This window comes from Culex pipiens, chromosome 2 (genome assembly GCF_016801865.2).
Source record: "Culex pipiens pallens isolate TS chromosome 2, TS_CPP_V2, whole genome shotgun sequence".
Classification (NCBI taxonomy): Eukaryota; Metazoa; Arthropoda; class Insecta; order Diptera; family Culicidae; genus Culex; species Culex pipiens.
The window spans coordinates 186285903-186305402 of record NC_068938.1 but is presented as its reverse complement, the minus strand read 5'-3'; the positions used below and the strand labels follow the sequence as shown (position 1 = coordinate 186305402).

Sequence of the window (19500 nt, the reverse complement as noted above, 5' to 3'; positions counted from 1 at the left end):
GCAGATTAAATATTAGTAAAAACTCGCAAAAGCGTTCAGTAGATCAGCAATTACATAAGTTTTTGTAATTCGAGTTTTTTTTATAAGGAGTCATTCAGCATTTTTCATGTCGCGAAATTCCCAAAAATTCGGTAGAAATGTCATACAAAGTAGGTATGTAAATGTACACAAAACATTACCATTAGAAGCAATTTCTGATTGTTTTCATGCCTTCGACAAAAATGTTCGTTTTGATATGATCTGTTATAAAAAAGGGAACACGGTAAAAATCCTGCTGCATTCTAAAAAAAAAAAAATCTTTTTTATTTAAGATATTTTTGTTGATACATTTTTATTTAGGATTTTATTGAGAATGAGGACATACGACATCTGAAAATCCACTTTCAGATGAAAAACCATATTTGTAATAAAAAATCACCAAACCTTTTTTTTTTTTTTGTTAATTGCACAATTTTGTGGAAAATTAATAAAATTTCATTGTTTTTTTTGCAATTTAAAAAAAACTTTTTTTCAAGGAAATAAAAACATCGCAAAATTTTAAACATAAGGGCATTTTGTTTTCGAATTGATGATCGTACAATTTTAAAATACTCCATAACCTTTTAGAACTAAAACATTCGAAAAATATACGAAAAAATTCTTGCTTTTTGAATTTGTTGATTGTTAACTCAAAATATTCTTCATCAAATTTATTTGATATTGTTCAAACATGAAAGTTTATGCTAAAAGAATTTATTTGATGAAAAACATTTTTTTCTCAGCGTTGTTTGAGTATTGAAAACTTTATTGTTGAAACAAGGAATCAAGGTTGTTAATCGATTAAATTCTTCGATAATGGTTATCGTTATCGTTGGGATGAAAACGATAATCTTGATCGATATTTTAATACCGTAAACCGGGGTGACTTTGATAGGATTTCAATTTGTTTTTAGAATATTTTCCAACGGGTAAAGTTTTTTTTGAGATTATTATTTTTAAAACATGTACTGGGGTAGGCCACACAAAGTCCATGCACTATTACGGAAAAAAAGTTTTTTCAATAGTGTTTAGAAAAATAGTTACGTTAAAAATTCTTAGCTTCAATTCCGGGGTGACTTTGACAGTCATAGTTTTTCTTGTTAAAATCATATTTAAGATGTTCAAACTTTATTTGTACGTTAAATGTACCATCACTAAAGTAGCTGATATAGTATTTAAGAAAAAAATCAATGTTTATATTTAGTTAACTAAGTGTATAAGCTTTTAAGCAAAATACATATAAATTTTAGGTAAAATTGTAAAAAAGTCGGAATTTTGCCTGAAATTTGTTAAAACTAGTTTTGTTTATAAAATTATCGTTTTATATTGCATTTTATACTGAATTCGAAACACGAATCACAAGTTTTCACATTTTACATGAAATTTGTTCAACTGAATTTGCCTATAAATTTAGAGAGTTTTAATAATTGTGTTTCAAAAACACATATTATTTATTTTTTACAAACTTTTTTAACCTTCTCCTAGTGGAAAATTGTCCAAAGAATCCGAAAATTCAATCCGTTTTCCGATTAAAAATTATGTTCATTGAGAAAATCATGACACTTTGAGAAGTTTAAAATAATGACATTCATCAACATTTTCTTAACTATAGTTAACTAACTTTTTAAACTTGTCAAAATTTTATGCAAAGTTCTTTTTGAGGTACATTGAACATTTCTCTACCACGGTCAGTATGTTTCTAAACCATTCCTTACGTATTTTAATTGTACTCTTCATTTTGCGGAAAAATCGCAAACCTATCAAAGTCACCCCGGCTATCAAAGTCACCCCGTTTTACGGTAATTCTTTTACTGTCGGTCGAAAACTCATTTTAAAAATCTTTTTTGAAATTTACTAAATTCAACCATCTTTTGTAAACTGTTCAATTCTTTCATTACAAACATATCGAGAAATTAAAAGTGCATCATGGCGTTAAACTTTCTGTCAAGCTTCTGTGAAGTTACTACACCCAAAATTCAGAGTCGAGATAATCGTTCTCTCAAAATTTATTGAGGGCTCAGTGCCAAAATCGATAGAATAATGGTACCAACTCACACCATCATAACAAATGAGTTCATTCGTTAGTTGAATCAATAAATCTCCAACAAGTGTCATACATCGATTTCTGACTTCTCCTTGGTCACCAAGCTGTGGTGGCCGAGGCAGCTAAGTCATTGGATTGGTTTGTCAAAGGTCTCTGGTTCGATTCCCGTTGTCGACACTTTCGGTTTTTTGTTTGACGGATGAACTTTTTTTGCAAATGAACCTCGAGAGAATAGTTGTATCGCCCATCTCGAGCTGTGTTCTCTGCGTCCGTGAATGGTACCACTATTATCTCGACTCGCGACCATCATTCTCTCGGACTAGCGCTGCCAGTTTTGGGTGTATGTACTATGACAGTTGTGAAAGCTAAACTCCATGTTACCGGCTCACATCATTCTTTTTAATTTCTCGATATTTTGATGTTGTAGTTTTTTATGCATAAATACTTTAAAACAAATCACAATAAACTGTATTTTTTGAAAATACCATAATTTTAATAATAAGAAACGCTTCTTTAATTTATTTTTTTATCTATGTTAAAAACTATTTTTTTTTTCATGGAACCATTTTTTTCGAAAATACTCGATCTTTTTTATTATTTGAATGCGGGTATCAGAGGAAGCGATTTTTTTATCCTTTTTACTTGCAAAATTTTGTGTATTTATTCATATTTATTCGACTTTTTTTTGTTATTACTAGATTAAATTTTCAAAACAACCTATCCGTCATGGGTTTCCTATACAGATAGAACCTTTTGAAAATTCAATCTAGATTAAATATTTTACTGAAATTAAATTAAAATTTTACTAATTTTTTTTCCATAAAATACCGTTTTTTATTCGAAAATACTAAAGTATTTATAATTCACGACATTGCTACCAATCGGAGGAAAATTTCAAATCCTATCACTTTTGAAAAGTTTATTTTTTTGAAAATCTACATATTTTTACAAAATAAAATTTTCTTTCAAAAATTTTAAATTTTCGTAATAAGTAAAATGGGTATCAAACGACGTGAAATTTCGTATGCCTTTTTATCTTTCATTAGTATTTTGTACGTGAAAAACTCCAATTTTCACAAAGTACTGTATAATACAATTTTTTTTTTATAATTTGTAATATGCGTATCAAACGAAGCAGAATTATGTATTCTTTTTACTTTTATAAGAGCATTTTTGGTTTAATGCAAAAAATATCAATGTGCGCCGTATTTTAATCGAAAACATTATATTTTTTTATAATTTGATAAAAGTAATAACCGCGCAAAATTTTGTAACCATTTAATAAAAGATTTTAATGAGGAAAAAAAGTTTTTTTCGATTATACTAAATTTTTTATAATTTTTACTTATTCATATTTATTGAACTTTTTTTGTTATATACCGAAATTTTACAAACCGTATTTTTTCGAAAATAGTCAAGTTTTTAAAATTTGCGGTTTTGCTACAACACAAAGCGAAGTTTTTTTTTATATATTTTTACTTTTGAACACGTTTTTTAAATACATTTTTATCTCAAATTCTTAAGTTTACATAGTTAGTAAAACTGGTATCAAAAGAAGCGAAATGTTGTATTTTTCACATTTATTCAATTTATTTTCTAACCATATACTAAAATTCTCTTCACATATGTTTTTTTCGAATACATTCAAGTTTTTATAATTAACAGTTTTGTCATTTAACGAAGAGTTTTGTTTCTTTTTTACCCTTGATTTTTTTTATTTTTGAGGAAGAAATTTTTTCACAAAATACCATTTTTAATTGAAAGTTCCCAAATTTTCATAATTGGCAAATTAAACGAATAATCAGTAGTTATAAATGAAGCGAAATTTGGGGTTTTTTTTCACTTTTTTAGAGTTTTACGTAAAATATACCAATTTTTACAAAACATTTAAAATAACTTAAACATTTTTTTAATTGCTAAAATTTTCATGATTTGCAACAGAAGCGAAATGTTGAATGCTTTTTTTTTTACTTTTATTGGAGTTTGTTTTATTTAAAAAAAATGCTATAAAAATTTCGGGGTGACTTTCAGAGTCACAGTTCTTTTTATAGTTTTAGATTCAAGGTTTACTTATTGAATAACTTTCTTTTAATAAAAAAATACAATTTTCAAAAAAAATACTGTTATGTTTGTTGACCAGAGTTTGTTTTGAAACCTCTGCCATTTGTCGTTACCCAACTGTTGTGAACAAAAAAGTTCAAGATGGTATGTCAGAGACATAACCGAAAGACATAGGACAGTACAGGGCCTTAAATTTTGATTAGGATTGCTGATGTTTTCGGATAGATAGTTAAATGTAAAACCAGATTATTTTATTTTGCTTGATTGAATGATTGCAGAACAACTCTTTCGTGATTGTATTGGTGGTCCTGAAAAGAACCGTTCAATTTTTGTTCTGGAATGAAGAAATGAGATTAGGCTTGATCCTGGCTGGGTCTATCAGCGGTGTTCCAAGAGGGCGGGGGATGGTTTCCTGTTAATAAACAATTGATGACGGTTGAATGAATCATTAAATACGTTCAATATATGAATAAAGCGGGAAGGAGAAGGATTGGTTGGAAAGGGGAGGGGAAAAAGGTAAGGAGGCGGTTGTTTGGTAGGTTTTAGTGTGTAGTACAGTATGTTTTCGGATAGATATTGAAATTCAAAACCAGATTATTTTATTTTGCTTAATTGGATGATTGCAGAACAACTCTTTCGTGAATGTTTTGGTGGTCCTGAAAAGGACCGTTTAATTTTTGCCCTGGAATGAAGAAATGAGATTAGGCTTGATCCTGGCTGGGTCCATCAGCGGTGTTCCAAGAGGGCGGGGGATGGTTTCCTGTTAATAAACAATTGATGACGGTTGAATGAATCATTAAATACGTTCAATATATGAATAAAGCGGGAAGGAGAAGGAGTGGGTGGAAGAGGGGAGGGGCGGTTGTTGGGTAGGTTTTAGTGTGTAGTACAATATTGTTCTGTTTCTTAAAGTAATATTTACATTTCATTTGGTTCCTGATGTAGTGATGTTAATGTTTGGGGGGTGGGGGAGGGGTCAGTGTGTTTAGTTAGTGTTTACAAAAGTTTTCTGGTATACTTAAATTAATGAGTTTACAGTTCATTTGTGAGTTGGTGTTCGTGTAGGTGTAACTGGTAATTTACATTTCAATTTCTTCTTGTAAAATCCGATGATAATATCGTCGTGTCCGGCTTTGAACGTTTATGGATCAATGCAACTGAGATGGCTCGGGTTCTTCAGTTCGTAGTACAGACAGCATGGGTCTGTGGTAGGAAAAATAGCATACATACCGCGAATTGCTCGCCACATGTATGCCTCTGGTAAATGTGAGATCAAGGACCGTTCCACGATTTGTGGTCGTCTGTCTCACGTCGTTAGCTAAGGATAGTTGGAAGTGCTCGCCCATAAACTTAATGAATTCGACATTTTCTCGTTTGGAAACGTCGACATTAAAATCACCGGTTACTACCATTGGCAAACCAGTGCGGGCAGTCTGGAGCAACTTCCGTGCCAAAAACCAACCTTTCTGCTTCAGTGTGGTTCCTGGGATGATGTACACCGAGAACAGCAGTACCTCAGTGCCCATCACATCCACTGTAGCAGCGCAAACGTCACCGTATTTATCTGCCACACCGAAAAGTTCGTCTCGATCTTGACTCACCAATTCGGGAGTATACGGGACTGCCATGCTGGTTTTGGTCGTCGTCTTTCGATAAATTGCCACACCGCCAGATCTTGCGTCATCCCTTTTGGACTGGACAACACAAGTGTAGCCTTCAATCTCGACCGAGGAGTTATCATCCAACCACGTCTCGCTTAGGGCCAAGTAGTCTACACTGGTCAGTATGGAATCGATCGATATATCCTGGTGATGAGCGCTCAAGCTTTGGACGTTGATTGTCATCAGGGTGCATGCTGGTCCACTACTCGCCAACACCTCAGAAAAATCGTCTCCGATCGTTCGATAACGGTTATTCCTCAAGCGCTTGTATTCGTCCCGCAACTCACGCATCGCTGGAGAGTTGTTTGCCTTGGCGTGGTGGAACACAGGCTTTTCCTTAGACGGATCTAGAGAGGGATTGCTCGCGTAGGTCAAGTAGAGTCCTTCCAGCGAAGTAACCCGTGACAAAGCAACGTACACCAGCCTTTGCTCCTGCGAGCGACTGTACTGGTAAACGACCTTGGAGAAAGTTCCACCTTGTGACTTGTGGATTGTCATGGAACAGGCACTCGCAATCGGAAATTGAATCCGCTTGCATTTGATCGTACCTCCAAGAGCGATGTTCACGTGCTGCTTCGTGATGGGGGTCCAATCCTGCTGCAGGAGATGGGGTCGGGCGTTAACGACTGCCTGCGCCTTAGATCTTGCAATGGTTCCGATTTTCTCCGTATCGAATTGCAACCAGAGTCTGTAGATCACTTCTTCGCCGGCGTCGTTTTCCCGCATCTCCACATACTTCAGCTCGCCGATTGCTCCGTTTACAAGATTATCGCCATCGCCATCGATGTTGGTAGTGATCATGTAGGGCTTTCCAATGCAAAAACGAACCATATATGGCAGCCCACTCGTTTGGGCTGTGCTCATTTTATGTAATTTCGTTCGTGCACTGGTTGCCTGAGCGGATGTGCTGTGACCTGTGATCATATCGTCGGCAAGACAGTCCAGACCCTCGAGCCCACTCAACGCTTCTCTGTTGAACCGATCGACATCAACGTTTTGATGGAACAGCCAAACGGCGTTGGGAGCTTCCCGTTGGCAGTCCTCCACTGACTTGAACCGACTCTCGATCAGCGTCTTCTGTTCATCCGTCAGTTTCTTGCCTTCGCCAATCGCGGTGAGGATGGTGGAGAACACCACATCGGTCTGACGCATGACCTGATCCAACTCGTACAGTCGGATGTAATCCCACAGCCAAGATCCACCAATCGAATTTCTCGGAGCCTTATAGATTGGTAAAGCATTGACTGGATTCAGCTGATGTAAATCTCCGGTAAACGTAACGTCCTGGTCAGCGAATGGGTGAAGGTAATCCAAATGAATATCCTGCAAACGTATGTGCATTGTTCTGAAGTTACCTGCGCTAAGCATACTAACTTCATCTACAATGTGGAGCTTCACGTTCCGGAATTCATTTCGGTACGTCTGCAGCCATTCAGGGCTAAGCTTTGAGTCACTCTGGCGCGATATTGCAATGCGGTAGGCACGATGGACCGTAACACCGTCAATGTTAACGGCGGCTTTGCCTGTCGACGCACATGCAATATACGCGTTGTTGCGAGAGTTGTGACCTTGGCTGTACCGGTTATAGGTTTCCATCATCAGACGCAGTGTGAACGTTTTACCACTACCCGCTGGTCCAGTCAGGAAGATCTGCATCGCTGGAATTTCAGGATCAAAGCTCGTCAGTCGATGGATGATGTGGAGGATCAACATGCGCTGCTTCTCGTTAGCCTGCCGCATCCAGGCACAGTAGTCAGCTTTTGGCATGACATTCGAACGTTGTTTCACAATCGCTCGCAGTGCAGAAGTCGGCAGGTTTTCGATGTCATCGTTGTTTGGCTGCATGTCGATGCTCCTCACGTACTCGTTGTGCTTCTCCGTGGCGGCTCTCTCTTGCTCGCCATCGCCTTCCTGTGCGATTATTCGGAGGTATTCCTCAACGGTCTGCTCCAAATTCAACTCACAATCGTATTCCTTACGTTTCGCGATGAGCTCTGTCTCATGCGAATCGTACAATTGGAGGAATTTGTTCTGGTCCAGCAGGTCGACTCGTTCATTCCGGAACGGCAAAAACAGGAGCACTGCCTCTCGCTTGTACTCGACCATTTCGCTCATCGGGTATCCTCGCCATCGCAGGATTTTGGCAGTGCCTCGCAGCTTGTAGCTGTTTTTGGTGCTTTTCATCGGTGCATACCATGCGACGAAATCAGCCAGGCACACATCCTCCAATCCATCGCGGTCCTCATACTTCTGGACGATGTTTCTGGTCCACACGTCCGTTGAGTCGTCGTCGAGTCCCTCGTTGTCCATCTGCTGGTGTCGCTTCCGGCATCGGGTTCTCTCATTTGGCCACATTGTCGGCACAAATTCGATTTTCCGGCTTGCTTCGGACATTGGTAACCGGAGCAAGATCCACGCTGCTTCCTGTGAGCACATCTCAACACTGTTGAGTACTCTCACGCCCAACTTCTTCAGCAAGCCTTGATAGTCGTAGTCGGGATACTGCTCCTGCAGCTCGAGAAGCTCTCGGTGAAACGCGCTGATGCCTCGATTTGTCTTGTTGACGTAATCAACCAAATAAGAGGCGCACGAGTACTCGTCCATGATGAACTGCAGATCACTGTTGGAGCGAAGTACACCGCCAATCCAAACGTTGAATGGATTCATGTAGAGCTGATTCATCGGACGCTTGAAGAAGAACGCTGGTCGCTGTAGCCATGCACGAATCACTTCGAGGTAGTATTCCTCGGTACACTCACAATCGGCCAGAAAGTCTTCGAGAGTTTCGAAAGTCTTCGTTTCCAGAATCTCACGAAACTCGAGAGCACGTTTCTTCAGTGCAGAACGACGACTGTCATCAGCCGGAAGGGGCACCAATACCCGATCCTCGTTCATCGGCCAGTACGGAATGTTGAAACGACAACGTTTATCGTTGTGTTTGTAACATGTACGTGTGTGAGCGTGCTCTTGCTTCTTGCCAAGCAGTGGTCCCAACCAACGGAAGGCATCGATGGAGCAGAGAGTGTTGATCATTTCAATGGTGGCGGGCATGTCCTCGGAAACGTCCTCACGAGGATCGTTTGCACACCAGAGCATGATGTGGGCATGCGCGCTACCACGTTGTTGAAACTCGATCCGCTTGAAGTAATCCACAACGTAGTATTTACCAAATGGACTGAACCGTTTGGACTTCAAGATGCGCATTATGACGTCAACAAGCTTGTCGATGTATGCAACACACGTCACAGGATCTTCAACGACCAACTTTGCCTTTTGAAACGCGCTTAACTCCGACAGCGGGTCGGCCAATTCAAGGTCATCGTAGTCACTGGACAATTTGTGCAGCACCTTCAACAGTTCTTCCCATTGAGTTTCACTGGCGCTCAAGGTGAGAAACATTGTTGGTTTACCCAACTGTCGAATCATGGCGAAGAGGTCCTGTTTGCGTCCTTGCCAGTACTGCACAGAGTTCGGTATCCCTTTGAAGAAAGCCAAGCCAATCTCCATCATATTCCTCTGGAACTCTGGATCGCTGAGCTGGGCACGTGTGACGTTATCTGTTCCCACAGATTTGAAGTGACATTTGAGCCCTTCAATCATACGGCAGTATAACACCTTCATGGCCATGGCCAGAATGTGATCTGGACGAGCACCCCGCCTGTCAGCTCGCCTAGCTTCACTGCTCGCCTTGTTGAACACAGTAGCTTGTACGCCTTGCTTGATCGTTGTCGGGACCCCAAAGTATATGTCGGGATTGCTCAACTCCTCAGCATTCTCATCGTACAAAATACTCGAGGGCATTCGGTTCATGGTAGGGCAAAGCTCCAGGTACATGTCTTCGTTCCACATCGCAGTTTGTTGCATGCTAGCCAACAGCTCGGCTTCATCATCGATGATATCCAGTGGCATGGCTTCTTCCGCCCGCGAGGGACCCTCCTGTGGATCTGCTCCGAACGCATTCAATCGTTCTTCGTCAAAAGTAATGCCCTCACGTTTATACAACGGAGTAGTTACGAGATACTTGAGCCAAGCATAAACAGTCCCCTTGCAAACCCACCCCGAGTAATGGCTCGATTTGTGTGCAGTCTGCTTCTTAAAGCTCACATTAATCGCACAGTCATTATCAAGATCGCGAGGAAGAACCCGAACCATCTCCTCAACGTCTACCGGCACGTTGATCACCTGCCCAATGATACCATAGTTGCCCAAAGCATGACACAGACGACGAATCACCAGAAAGATGAAACGGGGAGAAATCAGCCGCTTGCTGATCATATCCAGTTTGGGAAGACCCGGTGGAATCGGCGGGTAAACAAATCCGTTGCTTTTGGACAGGGTTGGGACCTTTCCACGATTCAAGCTGCTGTTGCAGGTTTGGCACACCATGAAACCTTCGGTTGAATCAAAGTCGCCGGCTTGTACCAGTACATTTCCCCCAGCTTCAGTGATGGGCTTCAGGTCGTTCTTGAACCAAAGTCTGTCGCAAACGCTGCACACAGCACCAAACGAGTTCTCAACGAAAAGCTTACGGAACTCAAGAGTGGCCCTGTCGTAGTTCGGTCTGCTTGCATTGCGAGGACCTGGCTCTGTGAAACACGATAGAGTTGACCCAAACCTCGAAAACTTCGCATAAATTTAAAGACCTACCCTGGCTTGCCCCATCTGAAATGCTATCCGACTGACTTGGTGCAGAATTTGATGGCATTTCTAAAAAGTTATTTTGCGTGTTTAGTAAATTTTTCACAATAACACAATGTGTTTAACGTCTCACCTTCTTCATCAATCTGCACCACCGGATCATGGAGGCTTATTGTGTCTGCCTCCATGGGCGGATAAATCCCTAAAAAGTTGCGTATGAAAAATATTTGAAAAGTGCGTTGAAATGGATCTAATAACATCACGAAAATTATATAATATCACGAAAATTATATATTAGCATATCAAATTTCTCCCTTTGTTTTGAGATGAGAATGTTTATTTATAAGAGTAATTGGAAATACAGTGATAACACAAGGCCGAATATTTTCAACCTGAATTAATGATCATTTCATTTAAAATCGTATCTATGGCATGACAAGTATTGTGTTGGAAATTTATTCCAAATTTGTACGATTACGCTAATGTATTAAATTTGATTTTTTACAGAAATGCTAATTTTTCATCTAATTATAACATTTATTTCAATTTATCACTTTTCAATTTATTTAAATTTATCACTAGAAAGTGAATAAAAGCTGTAGAAATTTAGCACGCACGCGCACACACACACACACAAACACACGCATAAATTTTCTACGATCGCACTTACCCTGTTCGGGATTCTCCGATGCCAAATTTGGAACCGAAATGTCCGCGATTCCTCGTCTACCACCCCGTCGCACACCTCCAGCAACGAAAGTAACATCCGCGGTAGCACCTCCTTGCTCGCTCCGACCGAACGTTGTCTGTCCAGTCCTCCTCCTCTCCCGCAACCGTCTCATACGTTCAGCAGAAGTGCTGCCAGACGCAGTCGACCCTTCCGTTGCATCTCCCACTCGCTCCTGCCGCCTCCGCTTTCCTGGATTGGACACCGACGGTCCAGCCCCAGAACCTTCCGGGAACTCATCCCCGTGCTCTCCACCTCCTTCAGCAGCTCGCTTCCGTCGCCTGTACCGCCTATTGCGTTCAGCGTTGTCCACTGGCGCCGCGGTAGGCTCATCCGCCAACTGCCTCTCCTCCTCTCTCTCCTCTCTCTTCCGCTTCCGATAGGACGCCTTGTACACCTTCCGCAAATGCTGGGACATCTTGTCTAGCCGCAGTTCAGTAGGGTTATGAAGCGCCAAAAATGGTGCTGCTAGGTACTTGAATGCTACATCCCAAGATGGGAAGCTCATTTCAATCGATCAGCGTGAAGCAGCAAAAATCATGATCGGATTTGCAAAATAGGTTTAACAAGATTTAAACTTAATTTTAAGGCTTCTAGCAGTATGTTTCTCGCTGACGCAATGAATTTGGATTCAAGAATAACTCTTTCGTGATAATTTTGTGGCCCTGAAAAGGGCCGTTTAATGTTAAAACCGACGAGTCGGGAACTGGCGACTTCCACCGTCTTTATCATTCTTGCTCCTCAACTGCAGCATCAGCCAGCATGCCTTCCCCCGGCCAGAGAACGGATTTTGATTTCCTCCTTCTGCTGATGATTCTTCTTTCGGCTATTGCTGCTGGCCTTCCTACGCGGGGCCGAAAACGAAATTCCTCCCGTTGCTGGCTTTCTGCCGGTCCGAGAACGGATTCCTCTCCTGCTGCTGGCCGTTCCTCTGCTGGTCTCTGCTCCCCTCTGCTCTAGCGGCTGCTGCGGTTTCCTCCGTGCCGTCCTGAAGTGGCCTTCTCGAGTGCTCGTGCCGTAATGATTCGCGTGTGCGAGGTTTTGGTGCTTAAATAGATTTGGGTATGGCAAGCGGCGCAAAAGGGGAGTGGTCTCCAACACATAAACGTTTTTGGCGCGTATGCGTTTGAGACCGCGCCCCTTTTGTTCCGTTCTCCTATTCTGCCGACATATAAGCAGCCAAACCTCGCACTCGCGAGTCATTTTGGATCGAGCACTCGAGAAGGCCACATCGGAGGAGGAAGCAGCCATCGCGGAGGAAGCAGCAAAAGCCACAGCAGAAGGAGAAGAAGAGGACAACCAGCGGAAAGAACTAGTAGCCTAGGAAATCTGTTCTTTGGTTGGTGGAAGGCTAGCAGCAGGAGGAAATTCAAATTCCGCTCTCGGTCCGGACAGTCGCAGGAAGACGGGATGACGTCATAAGTGGATTGAAACCCTTGGCGGAAGAGGGTGCCCAGATCAGACCAAATTAAACGGCCCTTTTCAGGGCCAATATATCAATCACGAAAGAGTTTGTCTCAGTCTCAACCAAACCAACCAACTCAGATGTGAGTTGGCCTGAATTTGAACCGAGTCTACAAAATTGACGACCCTTTTCAAGGAACTAGCAAGCTATTTTACAAGTGATATTTTGCGAAAAACTTACTTAAACTATTTCACGCACTCGAATTACAAATTTTAACCTCAATCTACTTTGCTTGCGTACACACAGTATTCTATACAATTTTGATCATTGGCGTAAAGTGGATTGTTATATCAAATCACGAATTTTAACCCAGACTGCATGTTTCCAAATCCAAATTGGCTGGCGAGAAGGCAGTGAGGTTTAATAATTTTTATTTGCTGAAAAAGCTCGAATTGATTACGAAGAAGTTTTTCTCAATTTTCTGTGATGAATTTTCTTTGCGGCACAACAAAAAATTTGCATCGCGGTAATCAATCAAAAGCGCGCAAGACTCTTTTCTTGATTTGCCGTTCCTACGGCCAATGTATTTCTGATAAATTGGTCATCATTCATTCTAAACTTTCTGTAAAGATTTTCTTTGCTTCACAACAAATTTCGATCTGATTGATGAGCGTCTCAGGTAGGCCTTGAAAGGTCAGTTTTTTCTAAGAATCATAAATTGTGAGAAAACTCTCACACTGTACCATAAATAAATATAGAAAATAGTAAATCACTTAAACATGCGTGCAATTGTCGTTTGCATTTTATGAAATGAATAAGATAACTCTTTCGTGATGAATTTGGTGGCCCTGAAAAGGGCCGTTTATTTCAATTTGCTGCCTTTCTTCTATTTGCAACCACAACTGCGCTTAATTTGCCGTCTGCGGGTCAGAAACGGCCAGTATCGATAACGTCTCAAGAACCACCAAACGGTAACCGACGGAATTGACCTCAAAAAGGCTTCCTCTAAACAGCGCACAGAGCTGTGTTGAATTTCCATCTGATTTGCTTCGACTGGCCCGGCTTCCATTGTCGCTTCTTTTCTCCCTTCTGCTTGGCGCTTCCTTTGCTGCGTCCAGTCCAGTGAAGAAGTTGCTCCGTCGGTACGATGTTGACTGACCGAGCCGCTTTTAGTTGATTTAAGTCGGGGACGTATGCCCCGCCTTTTTGCACCCATTCTCCTATACCTCCTTATTCGCTTTTTGCCCCGTCGACGATCCGAAAATTATGCGGTGGAGTAGGGGTGATTTTAGATACATCAATCTCACGTCTCTCGATTGACTGATTGGGAAACGTTTGTTCAACCAACCAGCGTGCCCCAAAAAGAGGAGAAATTTGCCGAGAGGGGAAGGTGAATCACGGCGTATCATTTCGCTTCGCGAAATTTTGGGTTGTTACCCTGTATAGAGAGCCCCATGAAGATGTTCTTCGTCAAAAGAAGCGATTAGGTTTAGATTGAAGAAGACTAACTCTTTCGTGATTGATTTTGGTGGTCCTGAAAAGGACCATATTGTTTGGTTATCTGAAAAGAATGGTTTTAGGATTATGGCTTTGCATGGAATGGCAAGAGTAACTCTTTCGTAATTGTTTTGGGTGGTCCTAAAAAGGACCAAATTTCTGAAAGAAAAGTTGAAGATTATTGAATTTCTGAAAAGAAAATTAAGTTATGAATGGTTATAATGTTCTACGCCCTGGCATCCCAAGAAAACAAACTCCTTGGACGACTTACAACACTGGAGGAAACCATTTATAGACAACTTTTAAACCCAAGGCGACAAAATCCTTAGACAACTTGCAACCCGGGAGGAAACCATTTATAGACAACTTGCAATCCCAAGTTGACAACATCCTTAGACCACTTTCAACCCACCCAAACGTTTATGGACGACTACTCTACCAACTTACTTTTGAATTTGCGCTTTTGGACGACCCTTCAAGACGCACAACCGAATTTCAAACGCTGAGGGAGCTGAACCCCCGTACACGACAGACTGGCGAACGCTGAGGGAGTTAAGCCTAAGAGCAAGAGATCTTCCCAGATTTGTTACTCTTGCAAACTTGCTGGTTTTAAATCTGGGTTGAACTCTTGCTCTTTGAGCCTAACTCCCCGACCCAACAGAACTGGCACACCCTTAGGACCAAGACCCGTGCCGAACCCTATTTGGACAGAACACCCATTCAAAAGAGGAGAGGAACGAAAGAGTAGAACAATTTTTAGCAAGAATGTTAAGAGCAAAATGGAGGGGTGAGGGGGGGGGGGGCAGAGGGGTTGGGGGCGAGAGCAGCCTCAGAAAGCTGTGTATTCCGTCGCCCCCGAAGACCAAAATTTGTTCCTGAAATTTAAATTCAAATTATTGCAGTTCGCTGCCTCGTCCCGAGGGACGGGAGAAGAGGGCAACAGTTTGGAATTGGACAAGAAGCAACTCTTTCAGAAGCGCTCGCCACGAATGCGACGAGCTAGTTGGATGTCCTTGGGCATGATCGCGCACAAATTCGTGTCCTCGAACAGCCCACCAGATACACCTCGCAGGTCTCCTGCAGCGCCATCACGGCCGAACTCTGGAACCGCAGATCCGTCTCCTCCGGTGGCCGGCGCCTTCATGGCCAACTACTTCCGCGGTGCTTTTCCCCCGGTGAACTTGCGAGCTATTTGCTTCGTGCAAGCCATGGTCCTTAATTAGCCTCCGATGCGATGTTACTCCGTCGAATGTTATAGTCAGAATGATGTTCTGAGCTCTGGCGCGCGTTGTTATATATGATTTTGGCCCTCTACTTCCCCTCCTTTTCGCGACCGACACCAGTCGCGTTGTTTGGATGATTTTCCCCTCAAATTAGGTACTTGACTCATTCTGCAATCAAAATCACTACATTTTGAAAACGTTTTAAAAGATTCAATTGTTTCTATCGTAAAACTATTAAGCCAATGTTTAATAAGTAACTCTTTCATGATTGAAGATGCAACTCTTTCGTGAATGATTTGGTAGTCCTGAAAAGGACTGTTAAGTTTGACTTTTCTTGGCGGCAGCGGCAGTGGCCTACACGGTACCAGCGGCCTTCCGGTTTTTGGCCAGCTTCAGCAAACTCGTTGCACCAGTTCCTTTGCGTCGGGTGAACGCCTTCCGGATGAAATTAAACTGCTTGGCCAGGCCGCACTTGTAGTTGATCGCGATGTTCTTCTTGATAACCCGCGACGATCCGTTTTTCGGTGGCCGGCGGATGGTCTGCTTCCTTCTCCTTTTGCTGCTGCTGCTGCTGCTCCTTCCACGCCGGTCCGATGTTGGCTTCTCGAGTGCTCGTTCCAAAATGACACGCGCGGGCGATGTTTGGTTGCTTAAATCGATTTGGATATGGCAAGCGGCTCAAAAGGGGCGCGGTCTCCAACGCATAAACTTTTTTTGCGCGTATGCATTTGAGACCGCGCCCCTTTTGTCTCGTTCTCCTATTCTGCCGACACATAAGCAGCCAAACCTCGCACTCGCGAGTCATTTTGGATCGAGCACTCGAGAAGGCCACATCATTCCATCGCGGAGGAAGCAGCAGAAGGAGAAGAAGAGGACCAGCAGCAGAAGCAGCAGAACCATCCAGCCATCTAGAACCATCCAACCAGAATCTTTTCTCGGGTTGGTGGAGGGCCATTAGCAGTCGCAGAAGCAACCAAGGCCGCTTCAGTTGCGGATAGGAACGAGTAAAATGGCCGACAAAACGGCGATTATCGCCACAGTGTGATGCATCATCCAAACACAAACGGCCCTTTTAAGGGCCACTAATTTATCACGAAAGAGTTGTCCTTCAGTTCCAAGCAAAAAAATTTCGAATCGAATGGAATCAAAATCATGCCGATTCGATTTGAGGGAAGGAAGATTTAAGAGATTGACGGATGACGCAATATTCCAGGGCCTTCGGCCCGGGTTTTCTGGAATGGCACCCCAGTACCTTCGACAAAGACGTAAGTCTACGTCAATAATCTATCCTTTTCTCACATTTTAAATTAATCGATAGCAACTCAATCTCATTTTTTCGGCGCAGATAGTTTGGAAACTCGGCTGTCATTTTCAGTAATATTTCGGTAAACCGCTTTGAAGTGATTTACACGTACCATCATCGGGGGTGAGATTGTGTCATACAAAAATGCAGTAATTTGTATGACCCAATCTCACCCCCAGACCCAATGTCACCCCCAATGACGGTACCTTCAAAATGTTCAAAATGTTAGTTTCAGGAAAATTAATAATTCAGAAATGAGCGTGCATGAACTTAAAGAGTCTCTTTCGTGATTGATTTATTGGCCCTGAAAAGGGCCGTTTAATTACGACTGAACCTGGTTCGCGGGGCCATCCCCGTTCTCCTCCACGACGCTCTTCCACCTTTTGCTGCTGCTCGATTGTTGCTCCCACGCGAGCCCGATTAGGCCTGTACGAACGTCCACAGCTTCTTTAGCCTCATGTTGACTGCTGCTTCCTCCTTTTTTCCGGCTGCTGTGCTGCTGCTGCTGCTGCTCCGCGCCGGCCCGACGTGCACAGTTCGAGTGCTCGTTCCAATGTGACTTGCTTTGGCGAAATTTTCTGCTTATATAGCGGCACAGCCGGAGAACGGCACAAAAGGGGCGCGGCCTCGAATGCATACGCTCGCTCTGATTGGTCATCTGTCCGATTTGTACTGAAAAATTACTCATTTTGATTGCATGTTTTAAGTGCTTTAACTAAGTTTAGTTAAACTATCTATGTAGTTAAACGATAGCTGAAGTCTTCCTCTTTCGATTGGTGGTCCAACCGTCTGGATTGATTCACAGGGAAAAAAGATATAAGCGTTCAAAATGTCCCCTTTTTTAACGCTTAAAAGTGACGCTTTGGATCGAATTTCTGAACTGGCCCCCCAATATAGTAAGTAGAGACATAGTCCTATGTCAAAAAACTATAAAATGGCTTGTTTTGGCAATTGTATCAACAAAAAATGGCCAAAATCTCATGAGGTACTTAGCAGCATAGAATTCAAAATTCAAACGTCATTTAGCAAATGTCACATATCTCATTCCGAAATTGGCAGCTTAATTTGAAAGTTTTCAAACACCGGACAAACAACATACCACACAACTACTTTCTCGAATTCTTATCCTGTTTAACTTCTCACTTTCCCAAAAATTGGCCCCCAAAGGGAAACCCTCACCCCCAGAGCACCACTATTTATTTTACTCCCAAATCCAATTTAAAAAGTTGCAATTTTATCATTCCAGGAAATCACCAGGAAGAGTGCTCCTTCAAAGCTACACTTCTTGCCGAACGAATAAATGAGCAGCTCTGGACGAAAAGGACAAGCCAAAAAAAAAACAAGAAGGAAAAAATGTTTGTGAATCAAATCGCACCGGAAGCCGAACGAAAGAAAAAAGTTCAACTTGTGTGCAATCCCACAGCCGAGGCACCAAACTTTTGCAGCCGAGTTGAAAAATAAAATTGAAAAATAATGGCTTTTTTTCCGTCCTCCCTGCTCTGTGGTGAGCTTTTGCGGTTCTTCTCCTTCTAGAACTGGTCCAGAAATGACCAGGAACCACTTCCGGAACTCGTTTCCGGCCCCCTCCCAGAACGTTCAAAAATGGTCGAGTTGAAAATCTTGTTTGGAAAAGCTCTTATTTAGTGCTGCTGCTTTTCCCTTCCCGGTGGGGAAAACTTCACCGAGGCTTCTCCACGACAAAAGGAAAAGCACGGAAATAGAATAAAATAAATTGCCACTTTTGCCTTGCACTTTCTTTGCGAGGAAGGCTGCACCGAGTTGTGCCTCCACCACTGTCTGCGGTGGGCTTTGGCACATGCAAGCAGGGAAGATTTGCTGGGAAAGAGGGAGAATTGCTGTTGACCTTCTGGGTAAATTCAGTTTTTGAGCAGTTTTTCGTGTTCTGTATTTCTTGGTTCAACTTTGTTTAATGGTGATATTAGTGTTTTTTATTATGAAATAGAAAAAATAGTTGAAAATTGAACCAATTCAAAAATTAATAAGAAAATCAAGTTTTTGAATATTATATAAGAGAATGTTCAAATATATTTTTGAAAATATTATTTTCTTAAAGTATTTTTCTCACGTTCAAACAACTGTCAAATCTTGATTTGTTTTAATCAAACTACGATTTTCCTAACAAATATTTCTCATAATTTTTTTTCGCTTAGTTCTTAAAAGAAAGGGCTTAATTAGTAAAGCAAATTTAAACAAATTTAAAAATTAAATTTAAAGATTTTGTCCATCGGTTCTAGTAAAGTTCGAGCAATAGAAGATTATTTTTTAAGATTTCAAGGCATAATTTGAATATTTTGTGACAAAAAATAAAACGGAATACTTTGAACATGTCTCGAATGTGGACAAAAGCCAAATGTGGAAAAATGAAACAAATAATAATAATTATAAGCTTCTCAATATCTTTGAAAAAAAATCTTATCTAAATATAATAACTTCCAAACCATTTTTGTGAGTTTTTCTATTCCGTAATTTTTACATTTTTTTATGTTATTTTAACTTCAAAAAAATTCTTGACCCTTTGACCTTTCTCTTCATGAGTTTATTTAAATTTTGTGAATTTTTGACAGTAACATAGCTGTTATAATGTTCGAATGTATGGCAAAAGGTCGAATGGACAAAAAGACGAATGTCAGAAGGTCAAATGGAAAAAACGTCAATAGGACAAAAGCTCGAAAAGCTTTTTTAAAATATTTTTTTTTTACAAAAAAAATCCTTTATGTGAGCATAAACACATTTTTATTTAAAAAAAAACTGCTATGGAAAGGTGTTTTGAACAGTTTTTATTATTTTTAATTCTATAATTATTAAAATTTAGAGATCTCATTTTAAAAAAAATCCCCTGGATTTTTTAAGACTAATTTTGGAAGAGAGACAAAAATCTCAAATAAAATGTTATTTCGAGATC

General features: G+C 41.2%; 2 protein-coding genes and 1 pseudogene across 4 annotated transcripts in view; all 3 read right to left on the bottom strand.

Moving 5' to 3' along the window:
- LOC120419314 (roundabout homolog 2-like) overlaps nt 1-19500 on the bottom strand; it is a 459035-nt gene that overhangs the window by 153270 nt on the left and 286265 nt on the right. The gene's annotated exons all lie outside the window — the stretch shown is intronic.
- On the bottom strand, nt 10187-15274 carry LOC120419316 (uncharacterized). Its single transcript, XM_039581987.2, has 3 exons — nt 11093-15274; nt 10556-10624; nt 10187-10491 (listed from the first exon to the last, which is right to left on the bottom strand). Exons 1-3 carry the CDS (start codon nt 11655-11657, stop codon nt 10319-10321), a joined length of 807 nt encoding a protein of 268 aa, XP_039437921.1. The 5' UTR covers nt 11658-15274; the 3' UTR covers nt 10187-10318.
- LOC128092915 (histone H3.1-like) lies at nt 15022-15261 on the bottom strand (annotated as a pseudogene).